General features: G+C 32.3%; 3 protein-coding genes across 6 annotated transcripts; 1 reads left to right on the forward strand and 2 right to left on the reverse strand.

Annotated features, from left to right (window-relative positions):
* Positions 1-1,507: 1,507 nt before the first annotated feature.
* Positions 1,508-13,965, reverse strand: Dhx15 (DEAH-box helicase 15). Its single transcript, XM_072540182.1, has 12 exons — positions 13,759-13,965; positions 13,520-13,707; positions 13,255-13,462; positions 12,018-12,168; positions 11,739-11,934; positions 11,375-11,661; positions 10,922-11,097; positions 10,396-10,670; positions 7,245-7,367; positions 6,406-6,596; positions 5,415-5,577; positions 1,508-1,790 (listed from the first exon to the last, which is right to left on the reverse strand). The coding sequence occupies exons 1-12, from the start codon at positions 13,806-13,808 to the stop codon at positions 1,663-1,665; spliced, it is 2,136 nt and encodes a 711-aa protein (XP_072396283.1). The 5' UTR covers positions 13,809-13,965; the 3' UTR covers positions 1,508-1,662.
* A 258-nt stretch (positions 13,966-14,223) lies between these two features.
* LOC140447500 (methionine aminopeptidase 1) lies at positions 14,224-16,850 on the forward strand. Of its 2 annotated transcripts, none has more exons than XM_072540183.1 (5): positions 14,224-14,441; positions 14,687-14,908; positions 14,964-15,301; positions 15,629-15,809; positions 16,184-16,850. In XM_072540183.1, the coding sequence occupies exons 1-5, from the start codon at positions 14,282-14,284 to the stop codon at positions 16,414-16,416; spliced, it is 1,134 nt and encodes a 377-aa protein (XP_072396284.1). In that variant the 5' UTR covers positions 14,224-14,281; the 3' UTR covers positions 16,417-16,850. The 2 variants fall into 2 exon arrangements, with proteins under 2 accessions (XP_072396284.1, XP_072396286.1); XM_072540185.1 differs by lacking the exon at positions 14,224-14,441 and adding an exon at positions 14,462-14,531.
* Positions 16,851-19,208: 2,358 nt separating this feature from the next.
* Positions 19,209-20,457, reverse strand: Tpi (triose phosphate isomerase). Of its 3 annotated transcripts, none has more exons than XM_072540186.1 (3): positions 20,302-20,457; positions 20,008-20,239; positions 19,209-19,953 (listed from the first exon to the last, which is right to left on the reverse strand). In XM_072540186.1, the coding sequence occupies exons 2-3, from the start codon at positions 20,219-20,221 to the stop codon at positions 19,421-19,423; spliced, it is 747 nt and encodes a 248-aa protein (XP_072396287.1). In that variant the 5' UTR covers positions 20,222-20,239; positions 20,302-20,457; the 3' UTR covers positions 19,209-19,420. The 3 variants fall into 3 exon arrangements, with proteins under 3 accessions (XP_072396287.1, XP_072396289.1, XP_072396288.1); XM_072540188.1 differs by having other exon boundaries at positions 20,298-20,420; XM_072540187.1 differs by having other exon boundaries at positions 20,008-20,255; positions 20,302-20,409.
* Between the last annotated feature and the right edge of the window lie 2,750 nt (positions 20,458-23,207).

Below are 23,207 nucleotides of genomic sequence, written 5' to 3' on the forward strand. Positions count from 1 at the left end.
TTCTTCTAAATCAGTTAAGATATTGTCTAAAAGGGGTAAATAAATAGATCTTCGGAAATATTCTTCGCAAGAGTTAGCAGGTTGGTTTTGACGACAGGTTTGATGAGAAACTATACGAGGCATCTTCAATTCAATGTCTAGTTGTTCAGCTACTCCTTGCTAAAAACAGATTCAGCATTTGATCTTTTATTTTGAAGAATGTATTTAGTTTCCTCTATGGCCTCTATCTATAGATTCAAATCTAATTTTGGTGACTGAAGAAGATGACTAAGTGATACAGTTATGCCCAAAACATCACTACGACAAACTACTGAAATAAGAAATTCTGGGCTCCTAATAGTTTGCATTATTGAAAATACATCAGCTGACATTTTACTGTCCTTCCACGTAGAAATTGTTTCAAGAGAGTTGTATATTTTGATTATTGATTCGCCCTGGAACTGAAGATGACCTTCATGCCTTTCAACCCAACGAGTTTCACAAATACCTTGGACAGCAGCCCCCAGTTCCTTTATTTGTATTCACTAACGTACCAGACAGCTAATGCAACAACAATATTCAATTTGATATTTATTATAGATAAATTATAAAATGTAGCACACAGTCTCAACAATTATAATACATATTCAAATTACAAACAACCAATTCGTAGACAAAACTGAAGATAAGAAATACCTAATACAAAATAAAAATGTGCTGATTTTGTGCGAAAAGTCATGTCATGTACACTGAATGAGCAATAATGTGTGGGCAGGAATTCTATCTCATCGATAATCGAACGACTCTCTGGCACTCAAATGACGAATTGACAAAATTTGAAAATCGCGTAACTCTGAATTCGCGGAAATCGGGGTAGCGTTAGTGGAGGTGTTACTGTAATCAGAATTGTTGATTTTTTAAAGGGCAATGTAAAAAGGTTTCCGCATAATTCTACACTTACCCCTAGAATAAATGAGTTTGAATCATTTCAACTCTTGACTTCCTGCTTATAGGGTTGATGGGTTTTAAATTATTTTTTTAGAATTATTTGATTGATATTTAATTTTGTTTGGGAGGGGTCATGACCCCCGTGACCCCCCCCCCCCCTTGGATCCGCCACTGCTATCCAGTTGTGTCGAGTAAAAAAACAACTTCATTGGCCTATTAGTAATTAAAGTCAAAGAAGAATTGATAATTATTGATCAACTGTGACCAGATTTCAGTGGTATAAGCACAGCTTAAGTATTGGTATTACCTCCGGATTTAATATACAAAAGTTTCTGCGTTAAATTTTACTTGTAAGTAACGATTAAAAAAACAACTTGAACAAGATTGTAGAGGCTGAGGAATGTATTGGATATGTGTAATGTTTTATAATGCTGTCCGCTTTGTATAATGTGAAATGTCGTTTCCGAAAACCTAATTAATATGTAGATAGTTCTATACCAAGTTAATCTCGTTTTTTAATCGTGTGAAGTATAAATTTTAGATTTTTAAACATAGACAAGGGAAAATACAAACCACAAAACTGTTTAGTAACTCCATTAAAAGTTACCTCTATTTATTATGGAATGAAATTATTAATAATACATTCTGTGTCACTTTATAATTAAATAATCATATGATGCGATAAACTCGAAGAACAAGGTTACGATACAAATACTCCTATTATATTTTGTAGCCTTAAAAGCCTTGTTGAAATTGCTTGGACTCTAATCTATTTTGGATAATTTCTAACTGTCGTTTTGCTTCGCATTGCGGGAAGTTGTTCAGATCGTAATACTGTGGGGCTATTTTCAACAGCCAATCAGCTAAAACAAAATAGATGACATTAAAAACGTGAAGCTGAAGCTCACAGGGACAATTTGCCCTGTGTGAGCAAAAACTGCTGTAAACTAAAACGCATGAATGGAGTACATTATGGCCTTCATGGGATTGTAAAGACGATCAAAGCATTAAACAAATATCTGCATCTGAGTATTAAAAGAACCAAACCCCATTTTTGCCTTTATTGAGTTAGTATCACCAAAAAAATTATATTAAAAACTTTCAATACAAAAAAGGCAAATTCTTCTTGTATGAATGGTTGCCGATTTCTTAATTTTAATTTCGGGCTTATCTCCAAATCAGTTTAAATTAAAACGGCCAAAGTGCACATATAACTGCTCACTCTACTTAACTAAAGGGTCAATATCCAGTGAGCATTGGACTTTGGCCTTTTTATTCTAAGTCATTGGAGATTATCCTTTACAAAAACATAACCTTAAAAAAATTGTTGTTGTAATGACCGGTGAAGTCCTTCTGTGTTTTATTTTAACTGGATGAAAGTAAAGCAAAGTTGGTGATAGAAACCAAAATGGTAAGTACTAAAATAAAGTAGGTATGCAAATTGCGTTATTTTATTAATATAAAAAATGGGTTTAGGTCATTCTACTGAAGAATCCATATGAACTTTTACTCAGCCTGGTTGTAGTAATGCTGCTGTTATTGTGGAAATGATTTCAAAAGATATAGACATATAATATCCCACAAGAAACTCGATAGAAGGTAGCCTAGATATTGATGTGGTTTTTAAAATCAGGTAGATAATCCTTAAATTATTTAAATTGTTGCAATCTTTAATACCTAGCGGTTTAAAAATAAAGTAATAAGTTTTATTACCTTGCTGTTGTATATTGTGTACCTATGTATAACGCTTAGGTGGTTATAGTTTTAAAATGTCGATTAATTTTTTTTAGAATATTCCGCCGTTAAATTCAATGAGTTTGCTTGAAGAACAACTTAATGAAACGCATGAAAGCAATAAAAAAAATGAAAAAGTATGAACTTACTTTAAACGTAAGTGCTTCCAAGATACTAATTTGGGTCTTTTTTTTTAACTTAAAAAACTTGTTTTTTCCACTTACATTGTTTTATTAATTTTTTTCGAAATCAGAAAGTAGCGAGGACGTTTCTGATGATCAAGATCTTAATTATAGCCCAGATGAAAACCATAGCGAATAGGATGAGCCTATTTTAACAGTTGCAGTGGAAAAAGTTAAATCAAGGAAACGAGTGAAACGTATTGTTACGATAAATAATGACGCATAATATCTAAACTGTAAACATCCTTTCTCATTCAAGTCTTTTCTAGATCATACGCCAGCCGGCAGAAACCCCAGGTAATAACCCACGGGTCTCCTACGATTAAAAACCTGTTTGCCAACCTGGCGAGGCCCCCAAAAGGCGAGGCGAGGCGATGAAAGTAAAGAAAGCTAAAGTATTACGGTCAGCATGCCACTGTAGGCGAAAATGTTATTCAAAGGCTGGCACCAGAGAAAATGGAAAGCAGGATATCTTTTTCTAGGAAACAGTTTTTAAAAGATTCTACCGGAAATCGAACAGAAGTTTGTCAAAGCATGTACTTAAGCACCTATGACATTTCTATTAAAAAGATAAGAGTGATTGTGGATATGTCCACCAGATGAAAGAGGAATGCATAAAAACCAACGCAAAATTGTTGAACAGTTGAAAGATATTGTTCTCGATCACATAAGCAGTTTTCCATATACCAGCCACTATTCCCGTGAAAAATCTTCGAGGCATTATCTTGCCCCGATTTGAATATTTCAAGTATGTATAGACTTTATACTGAAAACTGCAAAGAAATGAAAGTTGCATCGCTCAAAGAATTTCAGTACAGAAAAATATTTAATGAAGAATTTAATCTTGCTTTTCGTGATCCTGCAAATGATACATGTGCGAAGTGTGATCAATTAAATCTTTGCCTGAAGTCATATTATAATAAAACAAACCTTACAGAAAATGTGGTACACTAAAAGATTACAATAGAACAAGATTTAAATAACCATTTGAAAATGGCTCAAAAATTGTATGAAAATAAGAAGAAAGATAAAGAAAAAAGTAAATTAGATCTAAGTTATGTGACTCTTTCATTTGATTTGGAAAAATGTTTGCCGACCCCCTTCTTGAGAAATGGTATATCGTATTATAAAAAACAACTGTGGATCTACAATCTAACTCTTTATAAAACAGATCATATTGGCAATGAAAGGATTTGTTTTTTTATGGAACGACACTATAGAGATCAAGAAGCTTCTTGTTTAAGAAAGTTTGTTTTGGATATTTCTTCAAAAGACATTAAAACTCTTAATTTCTACAGCTATTCATGTTCTGGACAGAATAAAAACATTTATGTTGCTACAATGTTCTGCAGGATTTTAAATGAGCTACCAGACACAAACTCATTATTTGAGATAAACCACTACTTTATGGAGCCAGGGCACACCCATATGGAGGCCGATACGATACATGCATCCACTGCAAAAGCTAAAAAAAAACTGCCATGGAAATCGAGGTGCCACATGACTGGACAAATTGTATTAAAGCAGTTTACAGAAAAAACAAATTTAGCGTATTTGAAGTTGGCCAAAAAAAGAATTTTTAAATTATGGAGATGTCCTAAAAAAGATTTAGTGCACAGAATAAAAATGAGGAACCGCGGATGCAAATCAAACAAAAACAAAAGTTTTAAAAAATTTTCCATATCAGTTTTTGTATAAAACTGACTTTAATGATGGTAATTTCAAAAAAGTGGATCTGAGAAGGGGATCCATGCGAAATCAAGATAGTCTTACATTTTTTGAGCATGTAAAGCGTTTAAACCTTGAACAACTACCAATAGCCAACCAAAAATATGATGATTTAATGCAGTTGTTGCCGTACAATTAGTGATAATAACAAAACGTATTTTAAACAGTTAAAACGTTCCTCAACATTAGATGCTGATGACTATCCTGCTTTAGAGGAAGAAATACAGTAAAACTACAAATATTTTGTTTTTACACTATGTGATTTTTTAAATTCTTAAATAAACGAATTTTTCAAAATACATATTTTATTCCAGGGCCAATCTCCAACACAAATTACTATTTCTTAATATTTTTAAAGGGCTAAACTCCTTTAAAATTCAAACTTACTAAACATTTGACAACACAATATTTAGTAATAAAAAATACTACTTTTATTTTACTTGAAATTTCGTTATTAGTAATCAAAAATCTACTTTACCTAAATTTAAAATTGACATTTTACTTTTCCTGAAACTTAAGTTGCTTATTACTCAAAACAACGAAAATGAAGTTTGGCTCTTTTAATACTCAGGTCCAGATAATATTCTTCAAAATTTTCTGTTTGCTACTCCAAAATCGCCAAATTTAATATATTATGTTTCTAATATTTAACTTAGGTTCAATTTATATTGAGTAGAATATTACAACGCAAAGCAAAAAGTTCTTTAACCTGCTGAAATATCCTCATATCATCGCAGCTTCTCTCCAGATTTACAACAAAAGCTGTTAAGCCACATTGAAAAATACGAGGAGGATGAAAAATATAATGAAAAACATAAAGCCAATATATAACCTAATACTCACGTTTTATATCAGTAACAGTTCTAATATAATTTTTTGTAGTTAACACAAACTCATTATAAATTACCCATTCAGGTTTGTGGTCTAGACAAGTGGATGGATGTAGTTGTACTATTTGGTTGTCCTTAATTGTAAGATAATGTCCGGTTCTTTCAAGATGGGCGACCTGAAAGGAATAAGAAACTATTATTTTCTTATTTTTTTACTTTTGTCATAATAATTATGGATATTGCTGGGTGGCATTATTGAAACTGTATTGTAATCTAAGTCAGACCTGTAACGGCTCCTAGAAAACTCGACACTAAGGTTCTGCTTTGATAACGACGGACGAGAGGGTTTGACATTTTTACTGGAACTCTGTAAATATTTTGTAGTAGCTATAAAACTCTCCCTTTTATTATTTTAAGGATCAATTTTTAAATCCCATCGTGAGTTTATTCACTGTTCGAATATCTTCGTAAAATCTGGTTATTAACTAAGAAAGAAATAAAGGAAATGTATTCGCTTTTCCCACGTTTTGCACAATTACTTTAAATGTTTTAAATGTGTTTAAAGCCAACCGTACTGCTATGTAATCCCATTCTTAATGTGCCTCTCGTCACAGAGTTCCGGAGATTAGAAGATTTTATTCGCGATATTCTCTCACTTAGAATAAAACCTCTAGTCTACGCTATAAAGTGTGAGTTTGAATGTTTTTTATACTATTTTACTAGACACCCGATAAAAATCCGGCTCGGGGGACCAATATTTCAGCAAACTAGATGAACCACTGTGCACTAACGACAATATTATTCACGGTTTATTTTTTGGAGAAAGCGACTTCTTTTACCGAGCAGTAAAACCATTAGAAACGCGGAAAACTTTAAATATATAAGTTCGATTTATGTAACTTTGACTGTAATTATTATCTTACTATTTCTTTTTTAACAGAATCGTATTTATTATTTAACGTTAAGTTTTTTACAAAAAAAATCTTAAAAAACTTCAAACTTACCTGCATGAAAAAGCCGTTAACGAGTGCTTTCCTAATATTTATATAGTAATCTTTACTCGTAAATTCGGTGGACGTCCTCTTTAGATTGAACCTATCCATTATCCTGGATAGCTGTTGTCGCACGTTATCGGCAGATTTGAGGGAACGGTAGTTGACGAAGTTGTCGTAACACCATTGAGGGTCGTCCATACCTGTATCACACGGAAATATTTATATGGTTGAATTAATATATTAATCTACGACTATAATTGTATACATCAAGTATACTGTCAGCGACTATAGTAACCTATGTGCAACACATATTGCAAACGTCATTTATGATGAATGTATTTTAATCCCGAGTCACCGGCTATACGATTGGAAGCTGGAAACTTATTCAGTGGCATATCCACTTGAATAAATATCTCTAAGTTATATTCGCATAATATTTAGGAATTGTGTAGGAAATAAGAGATGAAATAGACAAAAATAAGAGACTAAAACATAACGGAATTTCATACATACATTCACAGGTTTAATTATGTATCAGTTGTTTGCTTTGACCTTAATAATTGTCACGAGAGGAACGGCTAAGGTGATGAGTTGAATGAATAAACAATCTAAAATCACTCGTCAAGTATGTGATTTAGGAACATATAGAATATTAGGACCTGTTATTAACTCCAGGGCATTTCTTTTTGCTCTTATACTCAGGATAGGATTTAACGAGTAGAATACGATGACATAGAAAATCCAAGATGGCAGCGTGAAATAAAGGCTTTGAACTTGCCGTGCCTAAACGGCATAACGTATAAGAACTTACTTTTAAGGTTACTACAGACTCATAAAACAGTACTTACTTTGTTTGAAAGCATGGTAGACGTTGAGCAGCGTGAGGTGGTCTCCGTCGATGTGGGCGAACCTCATCTTGGCGTCGTCGGCGGCCTTTTTCGCTTCGTTGGGTCGTACGAAACACTGTGGGACTAAATATTGGAGCGGGCAACCAAAAGGGCAGTGCCCGTATCCAACCGATATAGTAGATGTGCGCCACGCGGGCCCTTTCCTACAGAGCTACCCCTCAATCAGAACGTTTTGTCGTTCAAGAGCGCAACTCTGATATGAATTACTTTCTATCCGGTCGTGACATATCAAAAACTGTCTTATAGTACACAACATGTCGTCTATTCCATACCATTTTTCGTTTTCTGAGAATTCAGCTCTTAGAAATTGGATGTATGCTAGACAAAGGAGATATTGGTGGTTCCCAATATTGTAATTACGTGGGAACGTAATTACCGACGGGAATTTTGGTGACAGTTGTTAATATGAAACTTTTATTAAGAAACCAAAAAAACAAAACTGAATTGCACTCTTGTTCTGCCAAACGTTCTAATAGTTCTTTCATTCTGTAATGGATACGAGCAAAAAGCTTCTCGAGTATTATGTGCACTACATCCATGTACTTTTGAAAATTTAGGTATTAACTTATAATATTGTGATAGATTAAACAAAAGTTAACTTCTAAGATGTCAACGCACCATATACATATATAAATAGACTGTGTTTCATCAGGCAAAGTGAAGGGGCCATCTTTCTTCCTCTGTCTCTGGAATTGGAGTGGTTATACGCATAGACCTTGATATCAAGATGAGAGAGAGGGCAAAATAAAATAAGGAGCTAGAGAGAGAGGAAATTGGTTGAAAGATCTTATTGACATTGGAAACTGCCGATTTGCTCAGTCTATTTTATATATAAGTCTACGCAACGCACTGACAGACAATCCGAGAGCATGGACGATCATCATGAAAAAGGAGAAGCGCCCTGTAAGAAATTTTGCGATGCAAAAACGATATAAAGAACAAATTGGTCTTGAAAATATGATTAATAGATGCAAATGTAAAAACTTTCAAGTTTAGTAATATGGAATGATGTAAATGAACCTAAAGCTTATACCTATGACGCCATCGCACAAAGAGCCTATCAGAGTAGACCGGCAGCCCTCTTAAAAAGGGACATAAGCGCCGTGCTTAAAGACACGATTAACGGACGAAAATTTAAATCAGTTAAGTAAAGTAAAAAGATGTAAATTGGACATACATGACGCTACGAGTCAATCAGAGCTAACCGGCGACAATCTTAAAAAGGGAGGAGCTTGACGCAAGCATCATCAATGCACTTTTTCAACTTATTTGTATACCATACTCTTCTACTATTCTCATTTGTAGTGTAAAGCATGTCAAAAACAAAAGAATGTGCTTAGGACACGATCAACAGATGAAAATCTAAGAATCTCTTAAGTGGAAAGATGTTCAAGTTAACATCAGTAACAGCTCACTCACAGCAAATCAAACAAATCCAACCGGCTGCCATTTTGAAAAGGGTTTTAAATGTATAAAAGGCAAAAATGATCTTAAAGATACAATAAAAAGATAAAAATTGGGAAGATTCATATGTTTTATCATATTTTTTCGGTACCTTCTCAATTTTAAAAATAAAATTTGTGATAAACATGGTAGGCATGATTTGAAGCAATTTACTCATCCATTAGTTACTTAAAGGTAGCAGTGCTTAACATAAATTATTTCTAACAGAGACTTACACTTCATACTCTTATTTAAATGATAACATGTTTGGTTATTGGCTACAACTGAGTAATATATGAGGACTACAAGAAAAAAAGATAATCTCAGAGGCAGATGTAAGGATAAAAATGTCAAAATCAGGTGCATATTGTGCTTTATAAAGAGGGACAGGCCATTAAAATAGAATCTGTACTAATATTTCATCAAGAACTGTTACTATTGAAATGTATTAAGAAATGCATTGCTAGATAAATAACATGATAACTAGAGGCTAAAGCCTAGCTAAGTACTTAAAAGATAAAGATAAGTACTTAAAAAGTTAAAGTCAAAGAAAGAAAAATTAAAAAGAAAAATAGACAAAAATGGAGAAAAAGGCAGTGGAAGAAGCATGAATAGATAAAATTATTTCGGAAAAAGCCTTATATCTCTTTGAATTAAAATATAGCTTGACTGATAATGCTCATATTTGAATAAGATTATACTACACCATTTTTTTTAAGAACAAGATGAATGTTAGCCCCAATTTGACATGAACAATAAGTATTAAACATTTTAAAACACATTAATTAGGTAAAAGCCTCAAATGTTACTAAAAAAAGTTTTCATAAATCAACATACAATTTTAAAAGATTTTGACAGAGATTGACAATCTTTTGCTATAGGTTTTAAATATATTTATAATACTAGAACTGCTCTTTGTATTGCATATACAACAATAATTTATCTAGTTGTTTCGACCTTGAGATAGATTCATTAATTTGAGATTCCAATTAGGAATGTAAATCCTCAAGGCAGCTGATTAAAAGTTGTTTCAATCTTTGATCATCCACCCTCAAATGATATTGTCCCATTTCAATTTTTCGACTGATCTGATGTAGATTTTAATCTCTTGAGATAATTTTGAAGCAAGGTACTGCAAATCTATCATTCTAGATCTGTCGTGACGCCTCCTTGTGCAGTTTTTGAGAAGGATCATTTGCTTATCAATAAAGATTAGCTCTTTTGTCTTGACTTCTTCTGTGTTGAGAATCTCTTTTTGAGCACCTTGGATATATGAAGTTGTTGAACAGTATATATCAATATCTTTCATGACGATTCACTTAACAATAAAATCAAGTATAAATCCTGATAAATTGTGGTGTGACTAAATTTGTAGAATCTTTTGATACAAAAATGAATGCCTCAACTGTTTCATACATCCACCAGTTGCATGATTCAGAAGCTAGAGGTACAGTACATTTTTAAAATGATTTTTAGATCATTCAGTTTATTTTTGCATTGCATACTTTGGCATGCTTCATCATATAAGTACACCTCCTTCATTTTCCATCTTTTCCAAAAGATAGAGCAGTCCTAGCATCAAAAAAATATTATTATATCACAGACACTCCTCCACACACATTCCCATAATCTCCCGAAAAATAAATACCTGACAACATAGCTGTTATGGACAACAGCTCATTTGAACAGTTGTGATTGCAACTAGCTATCAGCATCTTAGCCAACTGGGGATCCAGTGGGAATTCTGCCATGACTGCACCAAGATCTGTAAGGTTGCCGTCATCATCTAAGGCTGCCAAATAGTTGAGCAGCTCCAAGGCACGCATCAGTGTTTCTGGAGCTGGCGGATCCATGAAATCAAAATGGACTAAATCATCAATGCCAAGCTTCTTTAATTGGAGCACCACAGAACCCAAGTTAGACCTAGGGCAAACAGATCAAGGTAGTGTGAGGTTGTCAAATTTATTAAATTCATATTATGAAAGTCTATTAAAATGTTTTAAACATGACAAAACAAACATCAAAAGTAAATTTATATTCACACAAAATCCACAAATTGGTTAATTTTCTTTTTATAAATATAAAATTTATTTACTATGAATGTGTAATAGAAATAAAAACTACATAAAGGAATTATATATCACATAACACATTTTTCATATAATTTCACTTACCTCAATATTTCCGGATATGTATTATCTTGCATCTCATTCTTGAAAGCCTTTTCGGTATACAACCTAAAACACTTTCCCGGTTTTGTTCTACCAGCACGACCTGCTCTTTGTTGTGCTGAAGCCTTACTAATAGGTGATACTAGTAGAGATTCGACCCTTATCCTAGGATTATACACCTAAATTTGAATCAAAAATTAATCAACCAAACAAAAAAATATCTGAATCAGCAATAGATGTAGATAAAAAGTTAAGTAATTGATCTAATAAATGAGTTAAATTAATAAGTTAACTTATATAATTAATACTAATTAATAAGTTAAAAGGTAGACTGATGAATTTCAATCTCATTCTTCTTCTTTGCCAATTTTCATCAATACATTGCAATTGAAACCTTCACATTTTTTGGATTCTATCAATAGATTAGATATCAAATATCTTAAAAAATAAACTTACCTTTTGTTTGGCAAAACCTGGATCAATGACAAACACAACACCATCAATAGTGAGAGAAGTTTCTGCAATATTTGTAGAGACCACAACTTTTCTGCCAATTGCTCCATTTGCTTTGTTTGGTGGAGGATCTTCGAAGATTCTTTGCTGTAGGTTTGGAGGTAGTGTTGAATACAAGGGTATGCACTTCAGTTCTCCCACTTCTGGGCCTAAATTGTCTATTTCTCGTTTTATTCTCTTGCAAGCCACTTCAATTTCTTCCTGTCCAGTCAAGAAGAGCAGAATATCACCTATAAATGAGTAAATATGGGTTTTATCAGGAATGATTCACTACCACTTTTGTTTATCTGAAAAAACTATACATTACCTGCTATTTCCTCACACATATGAATTTGAATCACTGTTCTAATGGCAGCCTCTAGATAATCTCTTTCAGGTTCTGGTGTGTAAAAGATTTCTACAGGATGTGTACGTCCAGGGACATTCATCAAAGGAGCATTGTCAAAATAATGTTGAAATTTTCCAGCATCTAATGTAGCACTCATAATAACCAATTTTAGATCCTAAAAACTCATAGTTTTATCAGATACACGTAGCAATAAACTAACATTCAAAAATAAGTGCTCTTAGATTTTTTTTTACATACCTTACGTTGCTTAATCACTTCTTTTAACACACCCATTAAAATATCTGTGGCTAAGGTACGTTCATGAGCTTCATCAAGTAATATACATTGGTAGGCATCTAACATTGGATCACTCATACCTTCTCGTAACAACATACCATCTGTCATGTACCTAGGAAAAAAAAATAACAATATATATTGTTTTACTGAAATATGTGCACGTAGGCCAGAAATATGAGAAGTTGTTCTATATAAAAAATATTTAATATATTATTTGTTATTATTTTCATTTTGTGTTCATCTACAGTGCTAGTACTTGTTATTTTTACAGATTTCATCATTTTTGTATACCTGTAAGTATATGCTTATTTTTATTTTTCCTTAAAATATTCTTTTATAGAATTCTTTTTTTAAAATATATTCTGAAGATAAACCAAAACCAAAAGTAAGTTTTTATATATATTTTGTTTAATCCATAATAGAAACTAATATCAAAATATCTCATTTTTAGACCATTTTTGGTTGCATGTGCTTTATTCTGTTAAATTTGGACTTTCCTACAATTTACAAGGAGTCAAAAAAATTAAGGCAAAATTTGATAATTGACCTCTACAATTATGTTATTCTACAAATGAAGGAAATTTTTGTATTTGGCAGTGTTGCCATGTCATTTTAATAAATCGTGAAAGAGCATGAGATATAATATGAATTAATTTAATTAAACATAAAAACATAAATTGGTAAAATAACGAGAAAAATAATATGTAAATCACTATAAATACTAGTGTTATATAGTAACTAAAGTCAGAAAGTGAATAACAAGTTAAATTCTGCTGTAATGATTTTAATATATATTTTACTTTGTTATTATCTTGCAATCTGGCAACTAGTGTTTTTAAGGTTTTGACATTATTCCCAAACTTATCCACTAATCTACCAAATGGCAATTACAAAATTTTTTTCTAATAACTAATTGCTTCCATAATATAATAAATATGTTTCAAAGCATATTTGAGGCATAAAACATACATAATAGGAACATGGCAATACTGCAAACGCAAATTTGTGATTTACTGCAGTTTAATTTGTAGCTAACTTAATAGGAATGTTCTCTATTATTTAATACTTTAACCAATCATAAATATTATACACAATTATGGTCCCTATCTAACATGTGCATTTTTACATGCAACCATCTCTGTAATGATAAAATACTGATTTGATGATCACAAGCCAGATCTAACAATCAGTTACTCACTTCAATATAGTTTTAGCCGAAGAGCAATCTTCAAAACGAATACTATAACCAACTTCTTGACCCAGAGCTACATCCATTTCTTCTGAAACTCGTTGAGCAACTGACATAGCGGCTACTCTCCTGGGTTGCGTACAGCAAACACCTTTTTGGCCTACTGTTCTTGAATATTCTACACACCATTGTGGTATCTGAGTTGTTTTACCAGATCCTACAACCAAAAAATTTTAGAACAATACATTTACATAATTTAATTGATAACCCTTACCTGTTTCACCTACGAGAACTATGCACTGGTGGTCACTTAGAAGTCTCATAAAATCTGCTCTGTATTCAAACACAGGTAGACCGATTCTTTTTCTAAACAGCTCATGATACTTTTGTGTAAATGGTAATCCAGAGTAAGGATTAACAGAGACAGCGGTTGTTACAGCTGTACTTATACCACGTTCCTCCCTAAAATGTACAATAATATAATCTGGGTAAAAAAAATGTAAACCATCTTACCTTTTCTTTTTGATGAAAGGATCCATCACATCAATTCGTCTCTTTGACATAGCCTGAATTAAGATCTAGTAAATTCAATCCGAGAATTGTGATAATTGGTTGATATAGTAAATACTATTAATTATTTTTTATAGGAAAAAGGCACACCGCCGCACCAAAAAACCAATGCGCAAAGAAAACTAATCAAAATGTCCGTCTGTCAAATCGACATGTTGTAGCCAACCTAACGAGCCCACTCCACTCCTGAATCCATGAGAAGGTACCTGAATCCACTTATTATATTTAAACATAGTTTAGCTTATGTATTGCCAAGAACTAAGTAAAATATAACTGATTTTTAAATAAAATTTATGCATTTGATTTACCGTAAGATATTTTTTTAAGGATAAAAATATTTGAACTTTTGTTTTTATTAAGTTGGTGATTTCATTTGACATTTCCTCATTCCTCATTGGCCTTGATCTTATGACGTTTCTTTTTACTCACTCTGCCTTTTCCATTTTGAACAAAATAAATTATAAAAATGGCAAGTTTGGGTCAATGCGAAACGCCAGGTTGTTCAAATCCGGCAAAATTGCAATGCCCTACTTGCATTAAGCTAGGAATTCCAGGCTCGATATTTTGTTCACAAGAATGCTTCAAGAGTAATTGGAAAACTCACAAAATTATCCACTCTTTAGCCAGTAAGTAAGGTTAGGTATGTAGTACAAATCATGCTTCTCATGATAGTTTGAAAATGTCAAGATATTTTTACACACTTTTGAATTATATAAGTATGTGTTAGAAAATTTAGAGTATATAATTAACCCACCTGTACTGATCTTTCCCCACTTTCTTTCGCTCCCATAATTATCTTAAAGGAAATAGATCAATTTGTTTATAAGTTTGCTTATATTTGATTAATGAATGTTTAACACTTAAATTGTAGAAGGAGAAAATTTAGATGGGAAGAAAGAAGATTCCTACAATCCTTGGCCCAGTTATTCATACACAGGGAAGTTGAGACCTTTTCCACAATCAGCCAAAAGAACTGTACCATCTCAGATTCAAAGACCAGATTATGCTGACCATCCACAAGGTTACCCTCTCAGTGAACAAGCTGTCAAAGGTTCTGGACTTATTAAAGTGTTGGATGATGAAGAAATTGAAGGTATGTATATAAAAAATATTTAAGTAAATTAAGTTTTATCAAAGGTTTGTTGTAGGTGTTAAAGTAGCTAGTAGGCTAGGCAGGGAAGTCATAGATGAAGCTGCAAGAGTATGTGATGTTGGAGTAACTACTGATGAAATTGATAGAATAGTACATGAGGCTTGCATTGAACGTGATTGTTATCCATCTCCTCTAAATTATTATGAATTCCCAGCATCATGCTGTACATCTGTCAACGAAGTTATTTGTCATGGAATTCCTGATAGTAGACCACTTGTGGATGGTGATTTATGCAATGTGGATGTCACCGTTTATCATAGGGGCTTCCATGGCGATTTGAATGAGACTTTCTTTGTGGGAAATGTCAGTGAGAAACATAAAAACTTAGTAAAGGTATGTTAGTGTTACTTTACTTTACTTACTTTACGTATACAGTGTACTATACTATGGAGTGCAATCATGGACATTAAATCTAGACACAATGAGATGACTTAACAGCTTTGAATTGTGGATCTATAGAAGAATTATGAGAGAATGGTTTGGATGCAGCTCAAAACAACTATTTAGAGCTACTGTCTCAAAAATTAAAATAGCTATGATGATTGCCAACCTCTGTAGCAGATACGGCACCTGAAGAAGAAGTGTTACTTTTTCTAAGAATATGTTTAAATTATACAAAGAGTTTTTTTGACTAGTGAAATTGATTCAATTTTTTTTAAGGTTACTCACGAATGTTTAATGAAAGCTATAGATATTGTTAAACCAGGAGAAAAATATAGGGAAATAGGTAATATCATCCAAAAACATGCCCAAAGCCATGGGTATCAAGTGGTTAGGAGCTACTGCGGCCATGGAATCCATAGGTTATTCCATACAGCACCCAATGTACCTCATTACGCAAGTAAGTCTATTTTATTTAACTAGAATAAGATGAAATGAATGTAGAGTATAGTTTTTGAAAAATAGAACTGTAAGAAGAATTTGCCTTGATATTATTTTTATACTGGTGATCACTAACTATATGAAATGTCTATATTTACATTGAAGGGTTTGTTTTTATATTTGTATTTTTAGTTTTCTATTTAATCCGTAAAGTATTTTACTGGTTTTCTTTATTTTTCTGCTCTGTATAGCTCTTGCTGTATCTCTAAATTTTCTTCCTTGTTAATTTGATTCTAGTATATTTGCTAGGTCATGTTTTTTGTCAACTTCCTTTTATTTTATCATTGAAAATTGTTGTACTTTACCATTAGTCATAATTGATTGTTGTTACAGAAAACAGAGCTATAGGTGTGATGAAACCAGGCCATTGCTTTACAATTGAACCCATGATATCAGAAGGTACTTGGCGTGATGAAATGTGGCCTGACAAATGGACAGCAGTCACAGCAGATGGCCAATGGTCAGCCCAATTTGAACATACACTTTTAGTCAATGAAACAGGCTGTGAAATTTTGACAAGACGAAGGGAAAAGAATGGACAACCTCACTTTATGGACAAACTTTAGTAATTTGGATGTTTTCTCCAGTTGTCTACCATAAAATGACAGAAATTTAACATATTTACAATTGCTTTAGAATATAAGAACTGACAAGTTTTGTTCTTAAACCATTTGGAGTAAACATTTTTTCTATATTTTAGTGCATTTGTGGGCCATAAAGCCATAGTCAACTATTCTCCCATTGTTGGTCAATAAAAGTTTGTCAGTTCTTCTTTTATTTTATCTTTCGAAACACTTTTTATTTTTAATTTAAGTTGTTGCAGAATTGATCTTATTCATTTTTGGACAGTTTTTTTATGGAAAACTTGGAATGGTGTTCAATTCCATTTTGAATTGATTGATTATTAACCAAAATCATGTAATTGTTGGAGAGAAATTGTATATCTAATGAAAACATGTAGAGTTTGTGCACAAGCTGTAATAAAATTTCATTATTATAATTTTGAATCTATTTTCTTTCTGTTTTATATGTATTTGATATCTAACTGAATAAAAGCAACTAAAAACAAGTAGATGTACTAGACATAAAACAGCAAAATGTAGAAGATTGAAAGCAATTGGGACAACCAGCATGTTATATGCAGAAGTTAATATATATAAAGTTAATTAAATCTCCTTTTTATAATTTTGAATCCATTTATGTTCCTTTTTGAAGCGAAGCTTCTATACTAATGTTGTATTTTACTTATTTCTCTATAGCGAGATGCTGAGTCGAGCGTCACAGAAGTAGCATAATAGAATAGTGGGTTTACATTGATTCACTACTCTCGATTAATTTATTTCTAGTCATTATATATTTACTCTAAGCAGGTTTAAATTAAAAATTACATAAAAAATATTTAACAACATTCATGACATTAAATGAAAAGAAAAAATTAAAGGTAAATCTGTCAATAAAAGATAGTAAGACAAACAAAAAATAAAAAATTGATTCGTAACAATTCTCGAACGTCAAAATTTATCATAAATGTCTGCTTCTTTCTCTTTATAAGCAATTCTGTTTGTTCATTGTCGGATTAATATCTCTATGGAAGGTTGTCACTCCATCTTTTGCTATTTTGACTACACGGGTCTCCTCCATTCTGCTTATGTGGTTATTCCATTCTTTTTTTTTTTCTATTTTGTGTCCATTTATACACTGTACATTTTCTTCTAATATCTTCACTTCTCTTTCGATCTCAGTGTATTTCCCATAATCTTCTCAGTACTCTCATCTCTGCCATTTTCAGTAGCATTTGCATTGTGGCTGTGTCAGGTCTTGTTTCTGAGGCATATGTCATTATTGGTTTTACACTGGCTTTATAAATTCTTGACTTCATCTCAGTGTTACTGTGTCTGTTTCGCCATATAGTGTTATTAAGGCATCCTGCCACTCTATTTGCTTTTTGTACTTGATCTCTCACTTCTTTGTCTGGGTATCCATAGCTAGACAGTGTAATTCCCAGGTATTTTATTTCCATTACTTGTTCAATACTGATTCCATCAATTTCTATTTTACAATCTGGTTGGTTCTTTGCTGACTACTATTTTAGTTTTCTGAGATGTTAAATCTGTGGACCAGTCTTTGCAGACTATCTTCATCTTGGGCTATCAATATTGCGTTGTCTGCGTAGCAGAGTATTTTGATTTCTGTGTTTCCCATTCTGTATCCTCTTCCTTTGTTAACGGTTTTGATGATTTCATCCATAATCAAATTGAATAACATGGGGCTCAATGAATCCCCTTGTCTTATTCTGCTGCCTATTTCTATAGGTTCTGTAAGTTGTCCATCTATTCTGACTTCCATTTTGTTGTTTTGGTAGATGTTATCGATAGTTTTTATAATATTTAGGGGAACTTCTCTATTATACAAAAGATGGATTACATTTTTGAGTCTTACTCTGTCAAACGCTTCCTTTAGGTCAATCAGACACAGAAATGCTGGTCTATTATACTCTAGTAATTTGCTTTATAACGAATATTGCATCTTTACATGATCTTCCACTACGAAAACCCTCTTATTCATCTGCTAAACTTATCCTCTGATTTATTAGCACTTGTAAAAGTGTATTGTAAATAGTAGAATTAGTTCGCTTATTCTCCATTCTTCCGGTATTTTATTGTATATTATAATTTTATTTATTAATGTTGTTAATTGTTCTGTCATTGCTGCTCCACAATATTTCAGTAACCCATTTGGTATCCCATATTTACCTGCTGCTTTCCTGTTTTTCAGGTTTTCAAGTCTTTTCCAAACTTCCTGTACATTTTTTAATAAATGAATGTCATTCCATTCAATTAATAACAATACAAAATCGTCTGTATGTAAGCTTTTTTTTTTTTTTTAATTTTAAACTATTTGTCCTTGTGTAGTGTAGTGTAATTTACAATTTTATGTTTATAACATTCCATGATTGTTGGATAGGCCAAAGTTGACGAAAAGCCCCTGAAGATGCTCTAGGAAGCGAAAGTACTTGGGCAAGATTTAATTAATAAACTGTGCTCGATATCTGCCTTTTATTTGATCAAAATTTTTAATTTTACTAAAATCTATTCTACTGTACCACTTTTTGTTTAAATTTGGAGATTAATTAAAATAAATTTTTGGTTAATAAATTGGATACCTGAATATGCTGGCACTGGATTGTAGGTTATTAACACCTAAACTCTACAAAAGAAACCAAAAAATTAGCTAGCAAAAAAAGATGGACTAGTGATAAAGAAACAAATAGAAGAAATTGGGAAAGCCAAAACAGCTATATGCAGCCATTCAATAGGATTAGATTTGTGAGGTTAAATTATAGATTAAATACAATAACTACAGTTTACATAAGGAATCTTTACTGTTTATACCAACACAATACTCATTTGAATATCAACATTAACCTTTCTAGAGTACATAATTTTCCAGTACATTGTATCTTGCATAGACTTTTGAAATATTTAACAAAAAATACAATTTGTAAAGTGTCTATTTTAATATAACAAATATGAATTGATCTTTCACTTCTACACTTCACAAAAATAGAACTTACTGCCTTGCATTTACAATACTGACAAACTCAGGTTTTAGAGAGGCTCCCCCAACTAAAAATCCATCAATATCAGGCATAGCTGCCAATTCCTTGCAGTTGGCTCCAGTAACGGATCCTCCATATTGAATTCTAATACTCTTTGCAACATCTTCACCTATATTTTTAGCAATGTATTCTCTGAGTGCTTTGTGAACATCTTGAGCTTGTTGTGGTGTTGCTGTTTTACCTGTACCAATGGCCCACACAGGCTCATAGGCAATCACTACATTTGTCCAGTCTTTTACCAAGCAGGCGATGGTTTGAGTTTGGGAGAACACAACTTCTTCAGTTTTGCCACTTTCACGTTGTTCTAAGGTTTCACCAATGCAAGCTATGACTTTAAGTCCCTTGTCTAAAGCAAACTTTACTTTTTCTGCAATTAATGCATCAGTTTCTTTGAAGATTTGTCTCCTTTCAGAATGACCAATTATAACCCAGTCGATACCAATATCTTTTAGCATAAGAGGGGATAATTCTCCAGTGAATGCACCTAAAACAAAAGAGTAAATACACTTTGTTCAAAGAAGTTATGATTAAAAGGTACCTTTTTCTTCTTTGTAACAATTTTGAGCAGCTACTCCTATCGCTGCCGGGAGTTTACTACGAACGTGTTCTAAATATACTGCAGGTACTCCGACTACAACTTCAGTGTTGGGATCTAGGGGTCCAGCTTGAAGAAAATTAACGATTTCCTCAATTTGCTTCTTAGTTCCATTCATTTTCCAGTTACCACCAACTACAAATCGTCGAGAAGCCATTTTTGATGCTTAATATATCTAAAATAAAACACTGCTACAATTTGATGAATAATTTAACCGGCACAAGTTATCCTACCTACCTTTCAGAAGAATTTAAAAATTGTGGGACCTTAATACGGGAGGTCACGAGAAGGTCAAAAGAGTGGTCTGAAATCTGTAAGATGCACAGACAAGACAAATGAACCAGTTGAACGTGACAGTTATCACGACGCTGTCATTCTCACTTTGAATTTCATTGTTTAAAACTGTTCTGAAGTTAGCAACATGAATGCGCGAATATATTCTTCCATGTAATCTGTGGTAATGCAAGCTTTTACACCAATAAATTCACAAAGAAATTCAATTTATTCATTAATTTCTGTCAATAAATTTGTGAAATATTGGCAATATAGGATGTCAAATTGAGCTTTATAATTTATACACGTCAAATTTGACCTTGAAACTATTTCATGAATTTATTCCTGAATAAAATTAACTGTTGGTGTATGTAAAGCCCCCTTTAGAAATCCTTGAGACACCATTTTGCGATACGTGTAAGACATCCTTTAGTGTAAAAAACCACAGAACATAAATTTGTTCTGAGAAATAAATGATATGCGTGTGAGCATCGAGTTAGAACATTAGTTAAGTAGACTTTACACTACATGATTTTATCATATGAGATTTGTTATGATTCCTCGTTTCTACGATGTTTTAAAAAATCGTGTTTACATTGCATGATAAGTTATGACTTATGATATGAGTGACAATGAGTGAGGTTTTATTGATTTTTTTTTGTTTATGGTCATAGAGATATTAGACACAGTATAGGTATTATATATGTGTAAGCACCCTGTCACTAGTAACCGTGAACGGAACTAGAGACAGGGCCAAGTAGTTGTGACAGTTGTCATTCAGTAGTCCTTAGTTTTGCTTTGGTCGATTTTAGGGAATGGCCATGTTTGGTTATTATTTGTATTGGAATAAACGTTAAGTTGTAACCAGTCTGAGTATTATTAATACATAACAGGTATCAACTATTAGATTTTGAAACCATTATAATGGAAAATAAATCTTTGATTGCATTGGCTTCTCGACTTTTAATAATAATACGCCGGCAGCAACTGCGTACAGCGTACAGCAGTAAGAAGGTGGCTCTTACAAAGAAAAAGAAATCGTGGACAGGGTATATCAAATTTAGTGTTGATATTATACCAAATTAAAAATAATTAATAAAGAAACTGAACTAAAATTATGACTAAGAAGACTATAAAACACTAAACTAAAAATAAAATAAACTAAATAAATAATAAAAGAAAAATACGACACAATAGCACACATTTTTAGATAATAGGTTCAATATCGATGCAACAAACAAAAAATAAATAAAGAATGTTGTCTCTGGGTCAGGGAATGTTACTGAATTGAAATAAGCATAAGGCGCGATATTTAAATATGTTGGTGTTACCCGTATTATTATCGAAAATCATATGATTTTATCATGCGGAATAGGCACCGTAATATCAAAGAATATAGACGCTAAGCGTCTATATTCTTTGGTAATATTCTCCTGTGACAAGCTATGACGAGCCGCATGACAGTGCTTATGATAAAATCATATGACAAATCACACAGTGTAAACATGTAAATTTCACTTATGACCAAATCATATGACAAATCACATGATAAATCATGTAGTGTAAAGTGTGTATTAGAATCTATAGAGAGGGCATCACGTAACTAAAAACGACCTCACTTCGGCCATATTGTTAAGATTGTTTTGACACTTTTGACAGATCGTATATGTTTGTTTACGTTTGTTGTTTTTCGAATATGTTTAGTTTTATAATACTTTTATAGAAACTGTAATAATATATTATGATTGTGCGTAATAATGGTTTCTTGTTCTCAACGTAGTTGCAGTAGCAGAAGCAATGTTAATAAAAAATCTTTAGGAATAACATTTTACAGGTTAGTGTTAGTATACAAATATGTAAACAAAGTAATGGCCCGTACTTCAGGGAATAAATTAATAGTATTTGACTGTATTAATTTATCTTTATGATTTATAAATAAATCATAGTTTATTAAAAATGTATTGCACTTTTTTAGATTATGATTAAATCTTCTGAATAACTAGTCACATTTTTATAGTAGTTTTAATATTATTGAGTCCGGCCATGATCCCACCGCCATATTGGTATCACCGTTAGCCACGCCTTCCTACGCCGTTTTTAATACACACGTTAATATGCTCATAGCTTCTCCATAGATTCTAACTCGATGCGTGTGAGGCACCTTTGAAGTATGTGTAAGATACACTTTAAAACTACATGTAAGATGCACTTTAGAACCACGCGAAAGATACTAAAGTAGACTTTACACTACATGATTTTATCATATGACAATATCATATGAGATTTGTTATGATTCCTTGTTTCTATGATGTTTTAAAAAATCGTGTTTACATTGCATGATAAGTTATGACTTATGATATGAGTGACAATGAGTGAGGTTTTATTGATTTTTTGTTTGTTTATGGTCATAGAGATATTAGACACAGTATAGGTATCAAGTATTAGATTTTGAAACCATTATAATGGAAAATAAATCTTTGATTGCATTGGCTTCCCGACTTTTAATAATAATACGCCGGCAACAACTGCGTACAGCGTACAGCAGTAAGAAGAAAAAGATCAGACGCCTTTGGGCTTCCAAGTGGCTCTTACAAAGAAATCGTGGACAGGGTATATCAAGTTTAGTGTTGAATTAAATTAAATTAAAAATAATTAATAAAGAAACTAAACCAAAATTATGACTAAGAAGACTATCAAACACTAAACTAAGAATAAAATAAACTAAATAAATAATAAAGGAAAAATACGACACAATAGCACACATTAGATAAGAGGTTCAATATCAATGCAACAAACTAAAAATAAATAAATAATGTTGTCTCTGGGTAAGGGAATGTTACTGAATTGACATAAAAATAAGGCGCGATATT

The sequence above is a fragment of the Diabrotica undecimpunctata genome, chromosome 8 (assembly GCF_040954645.1).
Source record: "Diabrotica undecimpunctata isolate CICGRU chromosome 8, icDiaUnde3, whole genome shotgun sequence".
In the NCBI taxonomy this organism is placed as follows: Eukaryota; Metazoa; Arthropoda; class Insecta; order Coleoptera; family Chrysomelidae; genus Diabrotica; species Diabrotica undecimpunctata.

Bases quoted from the DNA above. Each gene is read 5' to 3' on its own strand.
- LOC140447500 (XM_072540183.1), top strand. From the start codon at position 14,282: ATGGCAAGTTTGGGTCAATGCGAAACGCCAGGTTGTTCAAATCCGGCA. The intron at 14,909-14,963 runs GTATGTATATAA...GGTTTGTTGTAG, and splicing joins GGATGATGAAGAAATTGAAG to GTGTTAAAGTAGCTAGTAGG. The intron at 15,302-15,628 runs GTATGTTAGTGT...ATTTTTTTTAAG, and splicing joins AACATAAAAACTTAGTAAAG to GTTACTCACGAATGTTTAAT.
- Dhx15 (XM_072540182.1), bottom strand. From the start codon at position 13,808: ATGTCAAAGAGACGAATTGATGTGATGGATCCTTTCATCAAAAAGAAA. The intron at 10,671-10,921 runs GTAAGTGAAATT...TGTTTGCCCTAG, and splicing joins ACATATCCGGAAATATTGAG to GTCTAACTTGGGTTCTGTGG. The intron at 1,791-5,414 runs GTGAGTATTAGG...ATTTTGTTTTAG, and splicing joins AACTGTTACTGATATAAAAC to CTGATTGGCTGTTGAAAATA.
- Tpi (XM_072540186.1), bottom strand. From the start codon at position 20,221: ATGGCTTCTCGACGATTTGTAGTTGGTGGTAACTGGAAAATGAATGGA. The intron at 19,954-20,007 runs GTACCTTTTAAT...CTTTTGTTTTAG, and splicing joins TTGTTACAAAGAAGAAAAAG to GTGCATTCACTGGAGAATTA.